We start from the raw sequence: 20,506 nt of genomic DNA on the forward strand, positions 1-20,506 counted from the left end.
TCTAGGTAAACCACTTATTTCAAAAATTTTATCGTTCAGCTAATATGTGAGAGAAGCTACTACAGCTCACTGGTGCAAGCAGGATGGCTTGTTGATCTAATTTGCCTTAACACATTCTCCATTTATCAAAGCAGAAAAGTCTGCAAACTGTGATGGAAGGTTAACATTCATTTTTATATATCTATATACAGATATGTACATATTCACAAATCAGTTCTATGAAAAGGTAGCTAAATACAGCAATTTTTGAACAGAATAAATCTTAAACTTTTCAAAAAAGAAAACATACAAAGTCTATAATGTGACATCTATGACTTTGGCAAAATTTAAAACAGCCAAAATGGAAGTTATATGTACATACAGGACTCATAAAGTAGCAGGGAGAATAATGTATTAGCCCCACAATTCTTCTGTTCTTCCAAATTTGTAGATTAAAGTACTGTAAAGACAGAAGTTTAGACATGTAAGGACTCTTTTTCCTCCCCCTGTTGTATCTCTGCCAACTGTCTGTGCCAGCTCAAAATTCAGGACACAGAACCAGGACTCTAAACAGAAAGTTTCTTAGCTATTTCCTTTTAAGAATGGCAACCCCCCCCCTCCTTGGTCTTAAAAAGACCTGCAATATTTCACTGTGACATGTTTTCAGACATCACTGTGAACTGCTTTAATTAACTGAAATAGTCAAGCAAACTGGGTTGCTTTGAAGTGAGGACCAATCTCACAAGTTTCTGGTCAACAGTCAAGGGCACAAGAGCAACACAGAAGAAGAAGCATAGATCTCAGGCTAATGGCTTATGTATAGTCCTGTATGTCTGAACCACGTTATTAGTTTGCACAGATTTTTTTTCAGATAGCCATGCTTAAAGATTTAACAGATTACGAAATACTACAGGCACTTAGACATCTTTATTAGGGCTACAGAACATTTTTCCTTCATATTATAAATATTTTTATTAATGTTGTAAGTTATTTCAAGAACTTTTCAACTTTACAAAATTAAGGCATTATAGATAAATATTACTATTGCCTCTGGTAGAATGACTGTCATGCTATTCTGGATGATGGTGCCTACATACAACATGATGCTTTTGCAAGGTTATACTGGGATAGTTGTGAGTATAGTTAACCTCCTCACATGTGTACAGGGACCAGCATTTTTTATGACCGGACTAAAAATGCACTTGGCTTTATTTTCACATCATTTTAACTGAAGGCTCAGTTCAAACATAAAGTGAAACCATGCTTTTAACTTAAGTTTGTGAAATCAGGATAACATGTCAGATCATAGCTAAGACTACCTGCAATTTATATACCCACTTCAAGCAACAGTTTCACATCATGATGTCACTATTCTTAAATAACTATAGTGGAGTGGAGTGGCCTATGTTCAGAGGATCACAATTTCATTTTACTGAGCCTAGTATTTCACAAGTTTTAAACATCTGCACCATCAGCATAATTACCCAACTTTAAGATGTGTTACTTACCTAAAAAATATCAATGCATTTTGGAAAAACACTGCTAATCCTGGATAGACATTAATATCTACAAAACAAAGACACATACTCAGATTTTTCCATACCAAATTTCTATAAATTATATTTTTAAAAAAACAAACACAGCAGGATGAAAATGATTGCCCACACTATGACTGGGGAGGGGGAAGCATTTAAATATCCAGATTCTGTTCAGATCTTAAAAAGGCATTTTGTCCCACCTTTTACTCTTTCCTTGCACAGAGGAAGTCAAGTGAACAACGCTATACCACATGTGGTAATATCCCTAGATAAAAGTGGGTGAGCAGATTATAAGTTCAGGAAATCTAACAAATGTGGGGGAGTACATTTCCTTGCTACATTCCATGAACATGGGAAGGTATGTAAGGGCCCAGGCCAAGATTTCTTCCAGGAGAGTAGTATCTGAATAGGGCCCCAGGTATCAATTATCTAAAGATACAGAGAGCATATTTCAAAGAAAACCTCCCCTTGTACAAGTCATACTGAAGCACAGATTGGTCAGAGTAACTCATTAACAGTAAGGTACAGTTGTTTGATAACAAATGTATCAATCTGTGCAGTAAAAAGAGAGGGCTGTAATCCCAAGAATGCTTACCTAGGAATTTGGTATAATCAATGAAGTTTCAAATGTGCATATAGAACCAGGGTGATAGAAGTATGTACTTAAAGCACTTCTGCTGTCAGCATATGACTTTCACCCTCTCAGTACCTCTAGTTGCAAGATATTGGAAGAAAATTACATACTGTATAATAAGTACAGAATTTGCCAAAGAAATTGAATCATAACTACAGTAGATGACAAAACATGATGCCCACAAGGGAAGGAAAATGTACTTCCCTCAAGCCCAGCACTCCTCCCCATGGCTTTGGTCCTTGCTCCCCCTGTTCCCCGGGCTCCACTAGAAAGTTGACTCCCCTCTTTTGCCTTGCACATTAGGGAATTGGATTTAGGACTGAGTGCCTTCTGTCAATTATCAGGCCACCCACGTGACACTCAATACTTGGAAGAGGGCACTAAATCCTAACTAAATGCATGGTGGAGGTATTGCTTTGGCAATTCAAAATGGTGAATGAGATCTTACAGGGTCTTGCACAATCTCAGTTGGCAAAGAATTCCAGAGTTTCTCAGACCTGCTTGATAAGCAGGACCTAGCCACAGTCACTCAACACTGGCATCCTCAAGACTGGATTTTTGTAATGCACTGTATATGCCTTTATAGATGGTCCAGATGACACACAGTTATACAACTTGGACTATTGTCAATAGAACATAATTTTATCTGGCATAGCTATGATGGCTACTTCTAGCCTCCAAGCTCAACTGAAGGGCTGGTTATTATGCTGGGAGCTGGAAACCCATCTGAAAGCATTCCTTCTGCTTGAATTTTAACTGCCGCCAGCACTTTGTAATGTATTAATTTTAACTTATGTTTTAATTTGTATTATGTATGTTTTTATAACGTATTTATGTCATTGGAAGCCGCCCTGAGCCTGCTTTGCGGGGAGGGCGGGGTATAAATCTGACAATAAATAAATAAATAATTTATGAACCACAACATAATCTAAGGTCCACATACATCTTCAAATACTTGAAGGGCTGTCATATAGAGGATGGTACAGAGTTGTTTTCTGTTGCCCCAGAAGGACGGACCAGAACCAATGGGTTAAAATTAAAAGAGTTTTTGGCTAAACATTAGGAAGAACTTCCTGACAGAGCATTTTTTTCAGTGCAATAAGCTTCCTCGGGAGGTGGTGGGCTCTCTTTCTTTGGAGGTTTTTGAACACAGGCTAGATGGCCATCTGACAGCAATGCTGATTCTGTGAATTTAGGCAGCTCATGAGAGGGAAGGGCAGGAAGGGTTGCATCAGTGCTTAGTTCTTGTGGCCCTTTCTTACATGCCCAGGGAAATGCTGATCGCCACTTTGGGGTCAGGAAGCAAATTTTCTCCAGGCGAGTTTGGTCAGGCATCCTGGAGGGCTGTTTTTTGTTTGTTTGTTTGTTTTGTCATCTTCTGGGCATGGAACAAGGGTTGCTGGGGGTATGGGGAGGAGGTATTTGTGACTTCCCTGCATTGTGCAGGAGGTTGGACTAAATGACCCTAAGATACTTTAGAGAGCACCTTCTCCTATTCAGCTATGACTGTCTACTTGAAATCATCCAGTTAAGCTTTGTGCCAAATTCCTTCTTTTATGAAGTTAGACTATCAGGGCACAATTAGGTACTTTTCAGTGTTATTTTATGAAACAGCCTTCCAAGGGAGGCCTGCCAAACTACTTCAGCCTCTGCTCCTGGTTAACTTCCTCCTGCCCCCCAAATTTACCAGTTCTTTAAGTTATTCTTACTTGGTATCTACTACTTTTGTTTAAGCTACATTATCACTGGTTTATACTGCATCTGATTGTTGTTGTTGTTTGTTATCCTGTATACTATACTCCTTGGGGCAATTTCTAATGGAAAGGTTCCAGTAAAGGGTTAAAAACAACTCTAAGTACTTGTAAGTTTCATGCTTTCCAGTGAGTAATTTAAGCAGATTTAATTATCTTCCACAGAAAGCAAATTAAGTATGCACTTAATATTCACTGAGAAAAATGTCATTTGGGGGATTTTTATCCTGCCCATCGTCCAAGGACCTCAAGGCAGCATTCATGGTCTGCCCTATTTTGTCCTAACACTCTGTTAGGCTAAATACACTCAACTGGAACAAGACTGTTGCAGAAAAGAATTTAAACTTGGTTCTTCCACTAGTAGTCCACCATCTGATTGTGTCCATAGGTCTTCCCACAGGTTTTTTTCTCTTTCTTACTAAGGGACAAAGGATAAAACTTACTTTGAGTAACATATGCTCCAAAAAGGATCCACATGGAAGCAATAAGTGAGCCAAACATCAACATAAAGCCGATGAAGAGCCAAACACGAGCACCTGCAAGAAAAACATGTAAAGAACTGAGATACTCATTCACAGAATGTTGATGCCTTCCCCTTGAGTTTCCTGAGGGGACCTAAACTGGTGGACCTTTAAGAAGAGGATGGGATGGGTGGGTTCCAGACAGAGAGAAGAAATTCCAACCAGAGCTGCACAAACATCTTATGCCATTCCCAAGTATCCCCTGTCCCTAAGGGGTAGCTCCAGTGAAAATGGGGAAGCAGCAAAGATCATTATGTGTTCTAATCACAATTCTTAGGATCCAAGTTAGTAAGAGGAGGCCGATACAAAGCAGCATCACTAATTGTATTTCACTATCCACTGAAAACAACAAAAACTAGCTTTCATCGCAATAGGTCAGATCAGGACACATCTTCAGGACACATCTGTAAGGAATATTATACTTCCAAATGACTCCAAATGTACTCCAAATGATATTGTACTTTCAATGACTACTGAAATATTCCAGGAAAATGAACTGTAACACTATGCAGGAAAACTGGAATGTACTTTACAAGGAAATATGCTTCAGTCTAAGTTTTTTGGAACTCAAAAAATCTAAGACTTTGTTTTGTAAGAACTATGAGGTGGATATTAGCAAACACAATACTGGCATTGCCAGTGCGGCACAGCAGAAAGATTATTCAGTTTAGATGAACAAGCTCTTCACTTTAGGGGTGTCACCATCTTTCAATTTAACCTGCTTCACAGGATTGTTAAGAATAAACTAGGAAAAGCCCTACATATGCTACCCTGAACCAGAGGAAGGGAAGATAAAATTGTTATATACCAAATAGGTTCATCAATGACGTTTTTACCCCCATTTGGTGAGATTTCAGACCTATATTAAAAATAATTAGCAATAATGTTTATCACCTCCTTGTATGAAGAGATTCTAACACCATCCAATCTATAAACACCACCTGGAAACTGGAACAGCAGTTTTGCTATGATCTATCCTGAACAGTTCTTTGCTTGCAAAGCGCATACTATGATCAGGATGCAAATGTAAACTTGTAAGCATAACTGATTCAGATAAACAGTAGCAGCTTTACCTGTTCTTCCTAAGCATCCATCACTGTAACTGTCGCCTCTCACCTGAGCATTTGATACAGCATTTATCCTGGAACAGACCAAAATGCTTTATTGCAATCTCTTGTAGTGTTATTTAGTTAAAAAGGTTTATAAAATCCTACAGGCTATCTGTACTGCATTATTTACAATCTGAAACAGATGTATTAAATAATCAATGAAGACTGCATGGTATCTTTTGAAGAGCTAAACTCCATTATGAAAAGGAGTAATGTAAATGTTGCAATATGATTTATAATAGTTTTGGACTTTTTACATTTTAGGTTAAGATACTAACTAAAATGTAACAAAAAGCTAAATAAAAATATAAGAATGTAAAAATGTGAGATTCTGGAGAGATGATTAACTGTTCTTTGAAGTAATAGAACAGAAATAACCAGAGAAAGGTAATTATTGGGGAGCTGCTGTGGCTCACTGGTACAGCACCTGCTTGGCACACAGAAGGTCCTAGGTTCAATCCCCAGCATCTCCAGCTGAAAAGTTCAAGCAGCAGGTGATATGAAAGACCTCTGCCTGAGATCCTCAAGAGCCACTGCCAGTCTGAGTAGACAATACTGACCTTGATGGACCAATGGTCTGATTCAGTAAAAGGCAGCTTCCTATGTTAAGGAGAATACTAATCATAACTGATTATGAAATTTTCATGGGTTCACAGTTGTTCAGGTTGAAGAATCCTGCCTTAATCATGCAGCACATGCAATCACACCAAGGATGTCTGCCAAACTGCAAGCCACTTATTCAAAATTCTACATGCATAACAGCCCATTGGGATGATGAATGCTCTGAAGATCAATTCATATTTTAATTTTACATAATGGAATTACAGCTTGTTTGGGATTCAGAGAGGAGACTTTTCATTTTAAAAATTAACAGGAATAATTAAGAATTTTATCTCAGCCTTCCTTCACAGGGATGTTGTTAGGATAAAATGGAGAAGGGGAAAATACTGTAAGCCAGTTTGAGTGGCCCCAGGGGAGAAAAGTGGAATATATATGAGGTAAATAAATCCTAAGCAGAGCCCTGCTGGAACTATCATAGCAGTCAAACCAGATGCCCCGGAGGACCAATAAAGAGGGCAAAGAGGTCAAGACCTTCCCTCAGTGTTACCTCCCAGCATTTAATTAGCTCCCCAAATGTGATAACTGAGTCAGCTGGGTTTAATGAAAAGTCAGGCCTCTCACAATAACTGTGAAGACCTGATTTAAAGAAATAATTTTAAATTCCATTATGTTTATCTTTATTCCATTTAACCCATTCTTTATGAAAGTAATAAACAGCACATTGAAAATACAATGAAATTGTAACAACATAACAATTATAACAATATAACAAATTATAATAATTATTATTGCAATTATTTTCTTTTACTTTCAACCATGTGAAACAGTAAAAAGTTTCCAGAAAAGTGTTCACATGGCTTATAATGAAATGATGACACTATTATGTCATACTTATTTTTCATTATTCCACCCTAGTCTTCAAATGGCAAAGCAAGCCTAACAGTATACACTCAACGCCTTCAAGACTATCAAGTTTTTATCCCTCCATAAAATTTCATAAACTAGAGCAGAGATAGGTAATCCCCATCAATGTCCCCTCTAAGCTGTGGAGTCTTGTGAGCAAAAATCCTACTCTGTGAGCTACTGGCATTAAAGTTGTGAGCGAGTGTTTTGGCTACTGCATAAATTAGTTTGCTCTGGAGCCATCCTTCCTGAGCGAAAACAAAAATCTGCGAGCCAGAGGCTAAAAAACTGTGAGCTAGCTCACGCTAACTCAGCTTAGAGGGAACACTGATCCCCACCATACTTGTCAAATAGTGGCACACCAGACCATTTTGCTCAGCATACAGGACCCGCTCTTTCCCAAGGGACCAGGGCAAACCCCGGAGGCCCTGGCAATGTGACTGGGTCTCAGCTTGCTCCCAGTGCAGTGCATCTGGCCAAGTACAATCCTTGTCTCTTCACAGAAATATCTTCACAGGTAGATATTATGGGGCTTGAGGTACTTCGGCCAAAAAAGTTGTGTACCTCAGACTCATGAAAGATCAAATAATGCTCAGGATCAAATAAAAAGCTGTTAAGTCTTGAAGGTGTCCCAAGACTTCTGTTTGTTTTCCCTAAAAGAATTTGCTATTAGAGACAATTTACAAACAGTAGTTGCTATTCTGAAGTATGGAATTTACTTGCATGTACTTACATGAAAAAGGCTAATGTGGAAAACACCCCACAAGTATGAAATGCATGGTTCATCTCTTCCGGCTTATGATAAACTACAGCTGCATCTATCATTATCCACCAACCTGTAAAAAACTTACAAGACAAGTGACCATATTAGAAATCTCCACAGAGGCCATTTATATAATTCAACCCACTTCTCCACCATGTTAGTTTTGGGTTCTACCCTCTCAGTCTCCACGACAGAAATCAAGTTTCTAAGCTTATATAGGCAATATGCTATGATTGGACCTTCCAGCTTCTTGGCATTACTGGAGGCCGAAAATGTTAAAAGACAAAGATATTACCAGTAAATATATTCTGTATTTTTGTGAAACAGATGCCTCCAAGACAGAACTGCAAGAGTGACCTGTTATGGATGAGCTCAAAGTAGAGGCAATAGTGTGACACAGCATTTCCATGACTTCTCAATTCACCTCTCCTCCTCTCCTGCAAACTGTGTTTAAGAGCCAAAACTAGATGTAACTCAGGAGATGTACAGTTAAAAAGGCTAAACACAGACAGATGCAGGACTGAATAAATAGCTGCAAATATAAGAAACAAAGTGCAAATCATTATCTACCCTTTTTGAAATCATTCCAACCCTCTAATCAGGATATGCCTATTTTGGTCTTGAAAGTGGATGGCTGCCCCCTTGAGTTTTATGCAAACAGACCCTTTCTATGACAAGATAGAAAACACAAGATTTTAAAAATCTTTTAACCCTGCTTTTCATATTCTTGTTGAAAGTTAATATTTTTAAAGGCCAGAATAAAGGAACAAGATTCTCACAACAGCCTTTTGTCATCCTAAACAATATTCCTCTTGAGTTAATCAATTAGGCTGGCCTGTATGCTACTACACTCAGCAGAGCTTGAAACTTTTTGCCATCTGTGGAAGAGCCACTTAAAGATGGAGGAAGGCTCCAAACTTGGCTGAGCAGAGTAGTAGGCTTGAGTCCTTTGAATTAGTTCTGCACATCTGCGGTGGAATGTGCTTCCTCTTCCACTAAAACTTCAATTTGCTCAAGGGCAATGGTTTTCAATTGACCCCTGTTCAAACAGGAATTTTAACAGAAGAGGAAGCACACTCTGAAGCACACTCTGCAGCAGAGACAATCCAGCACCACAGAACTCATTTCCAGGATCCAAGCTGAAGTATAAAGGCCTTTATCCAAATCCATAGCAACTCCATGTGTCACTTAAGAATTCAACACTCATTTTAGGAAAGCGATCACCACTTTTGGCACTTAGAATCACAGAGTTGGAAGGGGCCATACAGGCCATCTAGCCCACCCCCCTGCTCAATGCAAAATCAGCCTAGAGCAAAGAAAATACGGAATGGATTTTTCCATTAAGGTCTTTGAGCCCAGATAGACTCTTCTGGAATTGTTCGAAGCAACAGAAACAGTGCTCTGGGACTGGAGTGATAGCCCCCAGAGTAGAATAACAGTCCCTAGCAATAGAATCTGTGTTCTGGGATTGGAATGACAGGGCACAAAGTGGAAAGACAGCCCCTGGGAGTAGCAGCAGCATGGTGGGAATGGAATTCCACTCCAGGGGCCTTCATCCCAATCCCAGAATGCTTCTGCTACTCCCAGGGACTGTCATTTCACTCTGGAGGCTATCATTCCAGTCCTAGAGTAGTCTATCTGGGCCCAGAGACCTTAATGGGAAATCCATTCCGCATTTTCTTTACGACTTTGTCTGTGCTGCAATGTATTTCAATAGAGTGAAGCTCAAGAAGTTTCACTTTCCAGTGTTTGTACAGTTAAAGCTGTTGCTTGCTGGAGTTGTCTCCTTGCAAATACAGGGTTGATGTTTTAAGCCAGCTTGTCTCTGCTGAATGGACCTGAGAACGGGTGCCTGAGTGAGTACTCTAACCTGGGAACCCACAGCCAAAGGGGGACATTACACTGGAGAGCCACTGCCAGAGTGGGGGGGGGGGGAAGAAGCTTGCAATGCCCAGCCATTTTAGGTTCTTCGGCTCAGAGCATTTTATATTTTTAGTTTCTGCTGTGATCCTTGTGCTTTTTCTTGAAGTTTTATTTTAAAAATTGTATTGCCAAACCCTACTATTCCCCCACCTTTCCATTTTAGGCAGGCACCTTTTGCGGGGGGCAGGTTTGGGAGACGTCAGTTATCAAAGACTGTTGAATAAACAAAATATCACAAGAGTTTTAAGTATATTTGTATTTTAAGTTAAAAATATATTTAATTGTGTTTGTATCTTTTATAAAGTTTATATCTCTGCTGCCTGGTATTACATTTTATGACACGCATGGCCTGGCCCCACAAAGTCCCATTTATGTCAGATCTGGCCCTTGTAACAAATGAGTTCAACACCCCTGGCCTAGAGCATCCCTGACAAGTGTTTGTCCAACTGCTGATTAAAGACTGCCAGTATCAAATGTGCCTGGAATAGTGCTGAACTGTCATGTCATTTATGCTGATCTAGTGAGCTTGTGGTCTCAGAGCTCTGGATGACATCCAGTTTTTAAGAAAAGAAACTTAACAGCTTCCTCAACTGTTCATACAACGCAAAGGCAAGTATTAGCACAACAAAGGTTCTGGCAGCTGAAGAGGTCAATCTCAGGATGGCAGAACTTGCCACAAATATATGTCAGTCATCTTGCGCATGGATCATGTTTTGCACTTTACTTCTTACATTTGTTTTGTCAGAGTCATTTCTTATCTCCATTGTGCAAGCCATCACAGAGCCTGTGATGTGGACAATTTTTGTTATTTGTGAGAGCTTCCCGCTCATTAACGGCAACATTTCCCAGTTCAAATTTACTTGTATTCTTATATTGGATCTTTGGGCCACTTGAACTTCTAACTGGTTATCTTGTGAGCTTGTCCTCTAGTGTATGTCCATCCAGTATATGGACAGGGCCAACATAAACATCTCTCTCTGAGAAGAACAACTGCACTTAGTAGGTGGCCCAAGGCAACAATGTGATTGACTAACTTCGTTTGGATCCAAAGAGATACTATAAGCTTTTATAAAAGTGGGTGCTTGCCAAATATTAATAATTTATAAGGAGTTAAAATGCATGAGAGGGATGAAATAATGATTTATAATAAACTGATTTGACATTTTTTTGTTGGTCTTACCAGAATGCCTGCTACCACAGAAGCAACTGTATTTCTTCTTTCACTCCAATCAATACACTCACATTCAGGCCATCGGAAATTGTCTAGGAAGCCTGCCATTTTAATGCCGTATTTCACTTCTTTAACAGAGTATTTACATCAGATTTTCACAAGCCTCCAAGTCCTAAAAAGACAGGGGGGAAAGGGAAAAACTCAGTATCAGTGGGATTATTTTCATGTTATGTGTTCAGGATCAGAGTGAAAAAGTCACCTTAAAACTCTTTCTTAACTGGGTTATCCATTAGATTGTAATCCTGATGTTCCTTAAGAACACAATTGTAACGATTCCTTGTTTATGGGTGTGTGTCTTTTTAAAAGTTTGGTTGCATGTGATAGTCTAGAGTGCTTGAAGAGGCAAGTGTGGTGTGACTGGTGAGTGACAGAGAGGGGGAGTGGTTTTGGAAGTGATGCTGTGTGGATGAATATGTATGTCTATCAGGAGTGACAGTTTGAGGTTTTGACAGCTGAAGGGTGACAGTTGATGAGGACAGTTAAGCAGTCAGTTAGTTCGTTCTGAAGTCTGTGAGAGAAGTAGTCTGTGTGTGCAGTTAAGAACAGCTGAGGTTGTTCTGAGAGAATAGTAAAATGTAAATGAAAGTAATTGAAGACAAAGTTTAGGAAAGGCTGTATGTCCTGGAGAGAAACAGTGAACTTACATGACCTTGAGTTAAAGTTACAAAGTTACATGCCAAGATCCTTGACAGTGGAGAGAAAAGTGTGTGAAATACTCAAAGCAATTGTTTAGTATTTACCCATTCCTAGTTACAGTGTTCTACCATATTATTTACAAATTATACCAATAAATCTACTTTTATTTAAGTCTGCCAGCTCTGAAGGAAATGATTTCTCAGAAAACACATAGACCCTCATGAAAGCCTGAAACCTCGACCTACCTACCCAGTGATAGAAATATTATAGTATAAAGGTTCGGAAAGCCTTAAATTTCCTGGTGGCAGCCAGATATACACAGTAAAACAAAACATAAAGAACATTTTAAAGGGAAACCAGACCTCCCCAGATAAGAGGTCGTCACAACAACATTTTATGTTCATGGCTAAATTAGACATGACCCAGGAGATGAGTTATTAGGATACAATGTATTTTCACTTACAGGATAAACAGCAGTTGGCAACTTGTCTGGCACTCTCTAATACACCAAGCTGGCCCTTAGTATTTGGCAAATATCTTGCCCAAGGCCACTAGTGAGTTCATGGATGGCATGAGATCTGGATCAGGTTCATAGCTCACACTTAGAAGAAGAAGAGAAGAGATTGGATTTATACCCCGCCCTTCACTTGGAGTCTCAGAGCGGCTTACAAACTCCTTTCCCTTCCCCTCCCCACAACAGACACCCTGTGAGGTAGGTGGGGCTGAGAGAGCTCTGACACAAACTACTCTTTTTCAAGGACCGTTGTGCCAGAGTTTGTGACTGACCCAAGGTCACATCAGCAGGTGCAAGTGGAGGAGTGGGGAATCAAACCCAGTTCTCCCAGATTAGAGTCCGCACACTTAACCACTACACCAACACTTAGTCATATACTACAATAGTTTTGTGCTCCTTGCAGGATCAACTAAATTAAAATAGTCTATCTTATACCTAGATATAAGGAATAGATGGAATATGAAGGTGAAACATTACAGCAATAATTTAGGACTGAGCTATTACATTCCACAGTATTACATATATCACTTCACTTTAAAAATCAGAAATAAACTAAATAAATCATATGACATCAGAGCAACAGCAGAAACCAGCTTTTTCAGTCCCAGCCAAAGCCGTGGATGTCCAGAAAACTAAAGCAAGTAATTTTGTTTCCTATGCTCTTTATTTATATATTATTCATGTGTATACATAGTATCTTGTGAAAAAGAACAGAACAGACTTCTTCATCACGTTAAATGTTACAACATTTATGTAAAGTTCTATGATCTGCTTGTATGAACTAGATTAGAAAGCATTCTCTTTTAAAATGCCTAGACCCCAAAATCCAAATAAAATGATACAATATATAGTATGTTCATAATGTATACATAAAAATCAGCCAGAACTACAGTAAATAAACAGGATATATTTGATACTTATGATCTTGAAGCAATACAAACATCATTCAAGACATGAAAATGGAATAGTTTCAGGAACACCTCTGGATGGCAAAAACTAATATCAGTGTCTAAAGACAACATGTGGAATAAACTAGGGTCATAATCCTACCAGAAAGAAAAGAAGAATATAAGAGAAGCCATTTTGGATCACACAATGGCCAAAACCCAGGTGCCATCAGGAGGTCCACCAGTGGGGCCAGTACTCTAGAAGCCCTCCCACTATTGCCCCCCAAGAACCAAGAATACCCAACATCACTGCCCCAGACACAGTGTTCCATTTATACCTTGTGGCTAATATCCACTGACCATTCTTATGACTAATAGCCACCGATGGATCCAATCCCCTCTTGAAGCTGTCTATGCTTGTAGCCACCACCACTTCTTGTGGCAGCAAATTCCACCAGTTAATTACTTTTTGGGTGAAGAACGACTTCCTTTTATCTATTCTATGCTGTTCATAAATTTCATTCAGTGTCCATGAGTTCTTGTATTGCATGAAAGGGAGAAAAGTACTTCTTTCTCTACCTTCTCTATCCCATGCATAATTTTGTAAACCTCTATCATGTCACCAGTGTTCCCTCTAAACTGAATTAGTGTGAGCTAGCTCACAGTTTTTTAGCCTCTGGCTCACATTTTTGTCTTAGCTCAGGAAGAATGGCTCCAGAGCAAACTAATTTATGCAGTATCCAAATTGCTTGCTCAAAACTTTAATGCCAGTAGCTCACAAAGTAAAATTTTTGCTCAAAAGACTCCACAGTTTAGAGGGAGCATTGCATGTCACCCCTCAATTGTCATTTCTCCAAGCTAAAGAGCCCTAACCTCTTTAACCTTTCTTCATAGGAAAGATGTTCCATCGCCTTAATCATTTTAGTTGCCTGTTTTTGCACTTTTTCCAATGCTATAATATCTTTTTTGAGTTGCGATGACCAGAATTGAACACAATATTCCAAATGAGGCCGCACCATAGATTTATACAGAGGCATTATAATGGCTGACTTGTTTTCAATCCTCTTCCTAATAATCCCCAGCATACCATTTGCCTTTTTTTATTGCAGGTGCACACTGAGTCATTATTTTCAGTGAGTTATCTACCATGAATCCAAAATCTCTCTCCTAGTCAGTTACCACCAGTTCAGACGCCATCAATTTATAGTTAGAATTTTTGGCTCCAAAACTTGCTCGTGTTGAACTTTATTTGCCATGTTGACACCCACTCACCCAGCCTCAACAGATCCCTCTGGAGCACCTCAGAGTCCTTCCCAGTCCTCAGCACCCTGAACAACTTAGTGTCATCCACAAATTTAGCCACTTCGCTGTTTACTCCCAGCTCCAAATCAGTAATGAACAAGCACCGGACCTAGTACTGAGCCCTATGGTACACCCCTGCTTACCACCTTCCACTATGAGAACTGCCCATTTATTATACTCTCTGTGTGTTTCCTGTCAATTAAACAGTTTTTAATCCACAAGAGGACTTGCCCTCTTATCTCATGACTGCTGAGTTTATTTAGGCGCCTTTGATGAGGAACTTTATCAAAAGCTTTCTGAATGTCTCAGTAAACAACATCAACTGGGTCACCCTTGGCCACATGTTTCTTCACTCCCCCAAACAACTCTAAAATATTAGTGATACAAGATCTTCCCTTAAAGAATCCATGGTGATTCTTCCTCAATAGCTTTTGTTCATCAATGTGCCTACCAAGTCTATCTTTTTTTTATATATATAAATGATTTATTCCCTCTCCTAAAAAGGAGATATATTTCGCTTAAAGTTCAGAAAGGGGGGAGGGTATATAGAGGGGTAAAGGAAAGATGAGTGGTGTTAGAGTATTAGTATATTAATCTTTTAGTATTAAAAGTTAACAGTCCATGATATCTTCTACCGTCGGGCGTTCTTCTTTTCTTCTGTTTCTGTTGAATAAGGCAATTAATATATTAGTAATGTCCTTCTGAGATTAATTTCAAAGTGTAATCCAAAAAATAAAAAAAAAGAAAGTTTTTAAACTTTGGGGTCTTTTCCTCTCTTTTCTCTCAAGTTGTATTTCAATCCCGTCGCTCCTCCGGCTTCTTCGTCCTTCACCTCTCCCTCCGAGCTGCTGTCTTCCACGCTTAGTGATGACATCCACTTGGCCAGTTCTGCTCCTTCTCCTTTACTGGCATGCCTTTTCAAGAAATCTTGAGCCTTAAAGTTAGAGTCTATTTTTTCTCTTTTATCTTTGAACTTGAAAACCAGTCCTTCGGGCACCCAGCCATTTATAACTCGTTTGATGTTTTTGCAAGAAGGTGGTCAAGCCTTTATATTCCTTTCTTTTCATTCTGATTTCAAATGGAACATCTTTCAAAATCCTGATCATTTGATCTCCAATTTTCAGGGGTGACGCTGATGTAACCTTTAAAATCTGGTCCCTGAGATGCTGTTTTGAGAATTTCACAACCACTTCTGCCGGCAACTTGTTTTTTCTTGTGAAATTGGAGTAGGCCCTATAGACCAAATCCATTTCTTCTTTTATTTTTTCACATTGAAGACCTTCTTCTTAACTATCTGTACTTCTTCTGCTGATGCCAGACATTTCTTTGCAATATCGTCTACCTTTTCGGCTGTCTCTGTCATCTTTTTTTGTTGAAGTCCAAAGGCACCTTCCATGGAATCAAGTTTCTGATTGATTTTTTGCAGTTCTGCCAGCAGATGGCGAGCACGGTCACTATCTTGTTGATTGACAGCAGTTCCAGCAGGAGAAGGACTAGGACAGGAAGTCCCGCCTGTCTTCTTAAGTTGCTTCTCTGATAGTTTTCTCGACCCCGCCATGTTGCAGCTTTGTTTACACTTTGAAGGTTCTAGCCGCAACTCTCCGGGATGGCTCCCTCGTCTCCGTTTTCCTCTCCCTCCCAGAAGGTAAAACGCTTATACCGTCTTAAGCTTCGCCCCCTCTTTAGCCTTTAAAAAGTCTCTTTTGTGTGGGGGGGAGCCCTCTGGTGCCGCCGCTTATTCCGAACGCCGAGCTACCAAGTCTATCTTTAATAATGGATTCCACCAACTTAGCTGGTATCGAGGTTAGACTGATCAGCCAGAAATTTCCAAGATTTCCTCTGGAACCTTTTTTAAAGATGGGTGTTAAATTAGCTACCTTCCGGGCCTTGGGAATGGAGGGAGATTTTATTGAAGGATTGCATATTTTTGTCAGGAGATCCACAAGTTCACATTTGAGTCCTTTCAGAACTCTCGGATGTATGCCATTGAGACCTGGTGATTTGTCAGTTTTTAATTTGTCCATCTGGCACAGGACCTCCTCTCTTGTCACCTCCATCTAACTCAAGTCTTTCAACACTCCTCCTGAAATTGGCTGTTCTGGAGTGGGCAAAGCACCTCTCATCTTCCACAGTGAAGACGGAGGCAAAAATGCATTCAGTTTCTCTGCCATTTCCCTATCTTCCTTTAGTAATTCTTGATCATCCAATGGCCTCACTGGCTCTCTGGCTGGTTTTCATGTATCTGAAGAAATTTTTATTGTTGGTCTTTGTGCTTTTGCAATATGTTCCTCATAGTACCTTTTTAACCTGTCTGATCACCAACTTGCATTTTATTTGACAAAGCCAGTGCTCCCTTTTGTTTACCTCACTCAGACTAGCCTTTCACCACTTAAAGGAGTCCTTCTTACCTTTTACTGCTTCCATTACTTTGTATGTGAACCATGCAACCCTTTTTAAATACCTATCTGTACCTTTCCTAACCTGCACTGGCTTTGGCCCCGGAAGGTTCTGTGACCATTCAATGTGTACAGTCATTGAGAGAATATTGACCCAATCAATGTGTGGGTACTTAAAATCGCCTATTACGACACAGTTATTTTATTCTAGTAGCTTTCCTTAATTCTTTTGCTCTTTTTAAATCATCTTTTCTTTTTTCTTTTTAAAATCATCCTCTAGACTTTGATCTGGTGGGTGATAACAAACTCCCAGAATTAAGCTTCCTTTGGGCACAATATTTTCACCCATAGTGAAAATAAAATAAAACAAAATTAAAAAAACAACCAAGAGGCCCCCCTCTCTCCCTGCCCAGAAATAGTTCCTTTGTGTAAAAGGATACCTGTTCTCCAACTGCAGAAGGGGTACCTTCTGAGGGAACATTCCCCCTTTCTTCAGCATGGTGCCCTGTTCCCCCTTGACCCTCATTCTCCCTAACAGCAGTGTGGCTGCCATTCTCGGAGCAGGACTCATCTAACAAGTCCCCAAGAGTCTTATCCAGGTACCTAATTGACTGCCTCTGCTTCTCCGGGTCAGCCACCTTGGCCCTGAGGGTGCAAGCTTGTTCCCTGAGAACCAGGAGCTCCTTGCACTGGGCACACACCCGTGACTTCTGTCCAGCTGGCAGACGGTCATAATATGTTGCACAGTGCAATACAGTGGATAGCTTCCAACCCCCTGCTGGCATTCTACCTTCATAATTGCTTTTTAAAATCCCCCTTTTTATAAGTTTCCTATTTAAGTAGGTTTATTTATTGTATTTATAACCCGCCCTGCCCCTGTACAACAGGGCTCAGAGCAGGTAACAACATTCATAAAACAATATCCATAAATTAATATAAAAATATTAAACCGATTTTACAGAATAACTAATCAGATGGCATAAAAGAATAACTGATCAGATGGCATAAAAGAGCACAAAACTCAAATGTAGAGAAGTTTCCTACTTATGTAGCAAGAATCTTGAATTCAAGGGGACAAACAAATGTTAGGATTGGGCTCCAAGGATATTAGCTACTTTGCTGGTTTTGTTTCTGGAAACTGAAGGGAGAGGAAAGAATGTGTTCACTAGAATGTATTTAGAAAGTGCCAGCTCTCCAGAAACATGCCATTAATGTGGGATTTTTCTCTTTTTCTCTTTTTTGCTGTAAAGAACCTTCCTAAAATCTAGTCCAAGTACAAGGCTTCTCTTCAGTTAAACCTAAACACACAGCCCACAGAAATTCTGTATTTAAACTAACTACAAATAGTAAATGCATGATCTAAAAATCCAAAAGTAGCAGCAATACTAATACTTTTTTTTCTTAATAGCTGATATTCCCAGTATTTTACACAAGATCAGAACAGGACAAACTAGAAAGCCTGGAATACTAGCTATAACAAGCCTCCTACATGAACCTAACCCAACAACTGCACAAATGAAGTTTTAAGTGAAACTGTCAAACTTTTTTTTTCCTGAATTGATGAGCATGGCCAAAACATCTACCCCATAATCAAACCATTCCCAAACACTGGACTATGGGAGCAAAAGTGTGAAGTTCATCAGGCTACTGGAAATACTATAATTTGGAAAGTTGTTCTTTATATAGTTTTTGCTGACATTTTATTGAATAAGTTATAACCGTGACCCTGAAAATTTTGTTGGTCTCTAAGCTGCTACTGGACTTGAATCTAACTGTTCTACTGCAGACTAACATAGCTAAATGAAAACATTTTTTAAGTTGACACAAGCACTCTTCATAATGAAACTGCCCCTCATATGCCAGAAAGTACCTGAGCACTCAGGACAAAAATGAAACATTTGTTGTTTTTATTTTCAGCCATATTTTAACACATAACACAATGTATGTATGTGTGGGGGGGGCACATTGCTCAGATCACATTAGGTAAATAAATCTTGGTGGGTTTCTTCAATAAAAAACAAGATGATCAGTGACAGATCCATTCATGAGTGATCAATGCATATAGATACATGCTCCATATCAGTTATGAATTCCTTAAGGAAGAGGTCACAGGACTCTGACCTAGAGAGGCTTGTGAGGACAAATATATCTTCAAGCCTTCCCAGTATTAACAAAGCAAAGAACAGAGCTGAGCTGTTGAGAATCAATGATCCTGGGTTTAGAACAGAAACTAAAAGAAAAGTGAAAGGAACATTCCAATTCTAGAAAGAAGCAATATTAAGAAACAATACAACCTCCACCTCAGGACAGCAAGCAAAGTACACAACCTCTATGTTTGACTAGTGCAGCACAGAGTAAGACAGAGCAGATGCTTCAGTAGCAACTAAATCCCTTAAGGAATACAACTTTAGAACTTTGAAGTCTTTTATTAAGGATTTAATAAACGTTGTTGCATGCTGCTGAGACTCCATTGAGATAATAATCTTTGCCAGCTCCCAGATAAAACTGCACTCATTCTCCAAGCATGGTACATAGTCCCACAAGTGGAACCGGTTTCACTAGATTAAAAAACGCATATGGGTGCAAACAATCGCTGTGTGTGGAAATCAGGTGGAGGCGGCAAAGATGCACTCGCAAGCCAGAGACCATAGCCCCAGTGCCCCCACAACGGTGATCATCCCGTGACTTCGCTTCACCCCCTCCCCCCCCAAAGTCACAGGAGACAAGAAATGCAAACAGGAAATCTCATCCTTGGGAAATGAACTGTAAACGGAGAATTTAAATCCCGCTTTCTACAAAGAAGGGTGGGACAGAGAGCGAGAGAGAGCGCGCGCGTTTATGTCTCCTAGTCCTCTCTAAGGGCAGGGCAGGATAACTGCCCCGCTAAAAGGCCTCCTTGCCCTTTTATGTCCCCTTAACAACACGAAGGTCAAGCTTTAAAGCCTCTCCCACCACCAGCACCAGAGCCGGTCAGCAAGAGTAGGAAGCGTCCTTCTCCCCCACAAACGCCACCCGAACGGGAAACAAGGCGCCTCCCGCTGATGCGCAGCTTCAGGGCCGTTACAAAGGAAGACCGGGGGGGGGGGGGGGGGGCTGGTCCAACAGCTCGTGGTAATGGACGGGGCGGCCCTCGAGACCAACAACCCACACACACACCCCGAAAATCACCTCACAGTTCTTCACAGGAACAAAGCAAATCCCAAAAAAGCAAAATGAAAAGGGATGAATGTCTATCGGCACCCAAACACAAGCCCCTCCGGGACCCAAGTCCGAAAGGGGAGGGAAACAGCGCCTGCCTCTCCCAGCCCCCTCACCTGGAAAGATCTCCGTTCCTCCATCCACTGTCTCAAGCTGGCTGGCTGGCTGGCAGCCTCCGCCACCGGGCGGTATGAGAAGGGAGTGACAGAAATTCTGACCAGTCGCCATCCAGCGTAGAGCGTCATCATGGGGGGAAAGGGAGCCAGCTGATTGGGCGGTTAGCTCGGCGCAGGCTTCCAAACCGGGAAGGCGCAAGGCGTCATGAAAGCGTCATGTGGCTCCGCTCCTCACGACTTCGATCAGTTGTTTCTTCGCAAAGGTTTCTGCGCTTTCGGCTTTCGGGGTGTGGCTTAAAAAGGGGGGGGGACTTGTGAGGTGATTGGGAGCATGCGCTCCTGAGGGCCCCTAGATATAGAGCTCGTTACTTCTGAAGTTGCATAGTTTTTGCACATCAAAACAATCATTCTTTGCTTGTATTAGATTAACAAAATAATTTCATGCACTTTTGGCGCACTTGATTGCCCTTAAATACATTGCATGTGTTCCCACATTAGTTGTAAACAGTTCAGTGTTTCTTAAGAGCCCTTCTAAGGGACGTAC

General features: G+C 40.3%; 1 protein-coding gene across 3 annotated transcripts in view; it reads right to left on the reverse strand.

Moving 5' to 3' along the window:
* Window positions 1-20,034, reverse strand: part of TMEM50B (transmembrane protein 50B) — a 21,587-nt gene extending 1,553 nt beyond the window's left edge. Inside the window, exons 1-7 of one of the 3 annotated variants that reach the window (XM_015424937.1) lie at window positions 19,963-20,034; window positions 10,863-11,025; window positions 7,730-7,842; window positions 5,497-5,564; window positions 4,346-4,438; window positions 1,488-1,545; window positions 362-439 (exon numbers count right to left, since the gene is read on the reverse strand). In XM_015424937.1, coding sequence (XP_015280423.1) covers window positions 394-439; window positions 1,488-1,545; window positions 4,346-4,438; window positions 5,497-5,564; window positions 7,730-7,842; window positions 10,863-10,961 — 477 coding nt within the window. In that variant the 5' untranslated portion in view covers window positions 10,962-11,025; window positions 19,963-20,034 and the 3' untranslated portion in view covers window positions 362-393. Of the gene's footprint in view, window positions 1-361; window positions 440-1,487; window positions 1,546-4,345; window positions 4,439-5,496; window positions 5,565-7,729; window positions 7,843-10,862; window positions 11,026-12,012; window positions 12,046-19,962 lie in introns of those variants that run through there. The other 2 variants (XM_015424938.1, XM_015424939.1) reach the window with 2 other exon arrangements.
* Between the last annotated feature and the right edge of the window lie 472 nt (window positions 20,035-20,506).

This window comes from Gekko japonicus, unplaced genomic scaffold, assembly GCF_001447785.1.
Source record: "Gekko japonicus isolate JY-2015 unplaced genomic scaffold, Gekko_japonicus_V1.1 scaffold1770, whole genome shotgun sequence".
In the NCBI taxonomy this organism is placed as follows: domain Eukaryota; kingdom Metazoa; phylum Chordata; class Lepidosauria; order Squamata; family Gekkonidae; genus Gekko; species Gekko japonicus.